The following is a 1969-nucleotide window of genomic DNA, read 5'->3' as shown; positions in this document are numbered from 1 at the left end:
TAATAAAAACCTGTTTTAATGTCACAAAGTATAGTTTAAGGATCTAATATTTAATTTACTGTGTTGTACTTAATACTGATGGTGGCATAATTGCAGAACAGACCCCAAATTATTGGATTGTTCTCATTTACATGCCTATGATTCAAAATCCTGCTAAAAGGTTAATATTTCTGAAAGTTACTCGTTTGTTTTTAAATATTGCCTGAAAAGTGAGAAAAAATATCAATTTGGAAAATGCATAACAAAAAAAATATGCCTAAAAATATTCTTCTGCGTTTTTGATGAGGTGCGACCTTCATTATTTATTTTTTTTACCCATGGGAATTTATGTGATACATTCTTATTTTTGTAGAACCACAGGATGAAAAAGGCAAAAATATTCTGTTGCATCATTGATCAGCATTGTGCCTTTGCTTAAATAGTCATGCTCCTTGAACTGCACATATTTTGTCAAATTACAACCACAATGCGGCCTGATATGATTTTTTTTTATGACAGACCAACACAAAACAGTGCATATTTGAAGTGAAATAAAAGAACTGAGGTAATAATAGATAACCAGTTTTCTACTTTTTTATCCAGTGCAAAAATGTTTAATTTTTCAACATTTAATTTGAATTGAAAGGTAAAAGGAATATACAGTAGAGCTTTGCATATTAATTTTTAAAAATGCTATATTTTTATATAGCATTTTTTATTATCCGTACGTCCATACGTACGTCTTCTTCCGCTTACCCGGGGTCGGGTCGCGGGGGTAGCAGCTTAAGAAGGGAGGCCCAGACTTCCCTCTCCCCAGCCACTTGTTCCAGCTCCTCCGGAGGAACCCCGAGGAGTTCCCAGGCCAGCCGAGAAACATAGTCCCTCCAGCATGTCCTGGGTCTTCCCCGGGGCCTCCTCCCGGTGGGACGTGCCCGGAACACCTCACCAGGGAGGCGTCCAGGAGGCATCCTGATCAGATGCCCGTGCCACCTCAACTGGCTCCTCTCGATGTAAAGGAGCAGTGGCTCTACTCTGAGTCCCTCCCGGATGACTAAGTTTCTCACCCTATCTTTAAGGGAGAGCCCAGCCACCCTACGGCGAAAACCCATTTTGGCCGCTTGTATCCGGGACCTCGTCCTTTCGGTCATGACCCAAAGCTCATGACCATAGATGAGGGTAGGAACGTAGATGTCTGTGTTAAAAAAATAACACTGCTTATGTCAATTCAGCATTGCTTTTCTGTACTGTATCAGCTGATGCTAAACCTCATATCTTGGTATCAGTATCGAAAGTGAAAAAAGTGAATCGGTACATCCCTAGTTCAAGGAACGCTCTGCAGTGCAAGTGGAATGGGCAAAAATTTGGCTGGAGAAAGTATTAACTAGGGTGCTTAATCAAACTCCTTTGTGTTGGTCCATCCTAATAAAACACATTAAAGCTTGGCATTGCAAACGTAGCAAAATATAAAACACCAGTTAAAGGGGGTGGAAAAACTTTAGCAAGGCACTATCTGTTCATTCCACCAAATCATCGCAGTCCATCCATCGTCTTGTAAAGTAACCCATTCCAGGAGGTCCATAGTGTCCAGCACTACCAATCCACACAACCTCCAGTTTGCTTCAACATATCCCTTTGCTGCTCATAATCCACAGAAAGTACAGCTCTCCAACGTCAGTCACTTGTGTGGTCTGACATGGCGCACCACATTCGCCTCAAACACCGTCTTCATCGCATTTTCTATCTGCTTGAGGAAGACCTGGGGAATCCGACCACACAGAGTGTTGACAGTGTCCAAGAACTTGTTCTGGATGGGATAGAAGAGTGACTGGAACATGTTGTCCTCGAAGGGGAACTGTGGAGAAACAATCAGTCATCATCTGTTCTGGTCCACAGTTTGGTCACATCTCGTTTAGACTATTGTAATTCTCTACTTTTTGGTCTGCCACAGAAAACTCTGCATAAACTACAATTGGTTCAAAATTCAGCTGCT

General features: G+C 41.6%; 1 protein-coding gene across 1 annotated transcript in view; it reads right to left on the bottom strand.

The window, feature by feature from the left end:
- Positions 1-960: 960 nt before the first annotated feature.
- Positions 961-1969, bottom strand: part of gxylt2 (glucoside xylosyltransferase 2) — a 30352-nt gene continuing 29343 nt past the window's right edge. The window contains exon 7 of the mRNA XM_007540978.2: positions 961-1831. Within this exon, the coding sequence (XP_007541040.1) occupies positions 1655-1831 (177 nt within the window). The 3' untranslated portion in view covers positions 961-1654. The remainder of the gene's footprint in view (positions 1832-1969) is intronic.

The sequence above is a fragment of the Poecilia formosa genome, unplaced genomic scaffold (genome assembly GCF_000485575.1).
Source record: "Poecilia formosa unplaced genomic scaffold, Poecilia_formosa-5.1.2 Scaffold577, whole genome shotgun sequence".
NCBI lineage: Eukaryota > Metazoa > Chordata > Actinopteri > Cyprinodontiformes > Poeciliidae > Poecilia > Poecilia formosa.
The sequence above is the reverse complement of the archived record's forward strand: the minus strand, read 5'-3'. Positions and strand labels throughout refer to the sequence as shown.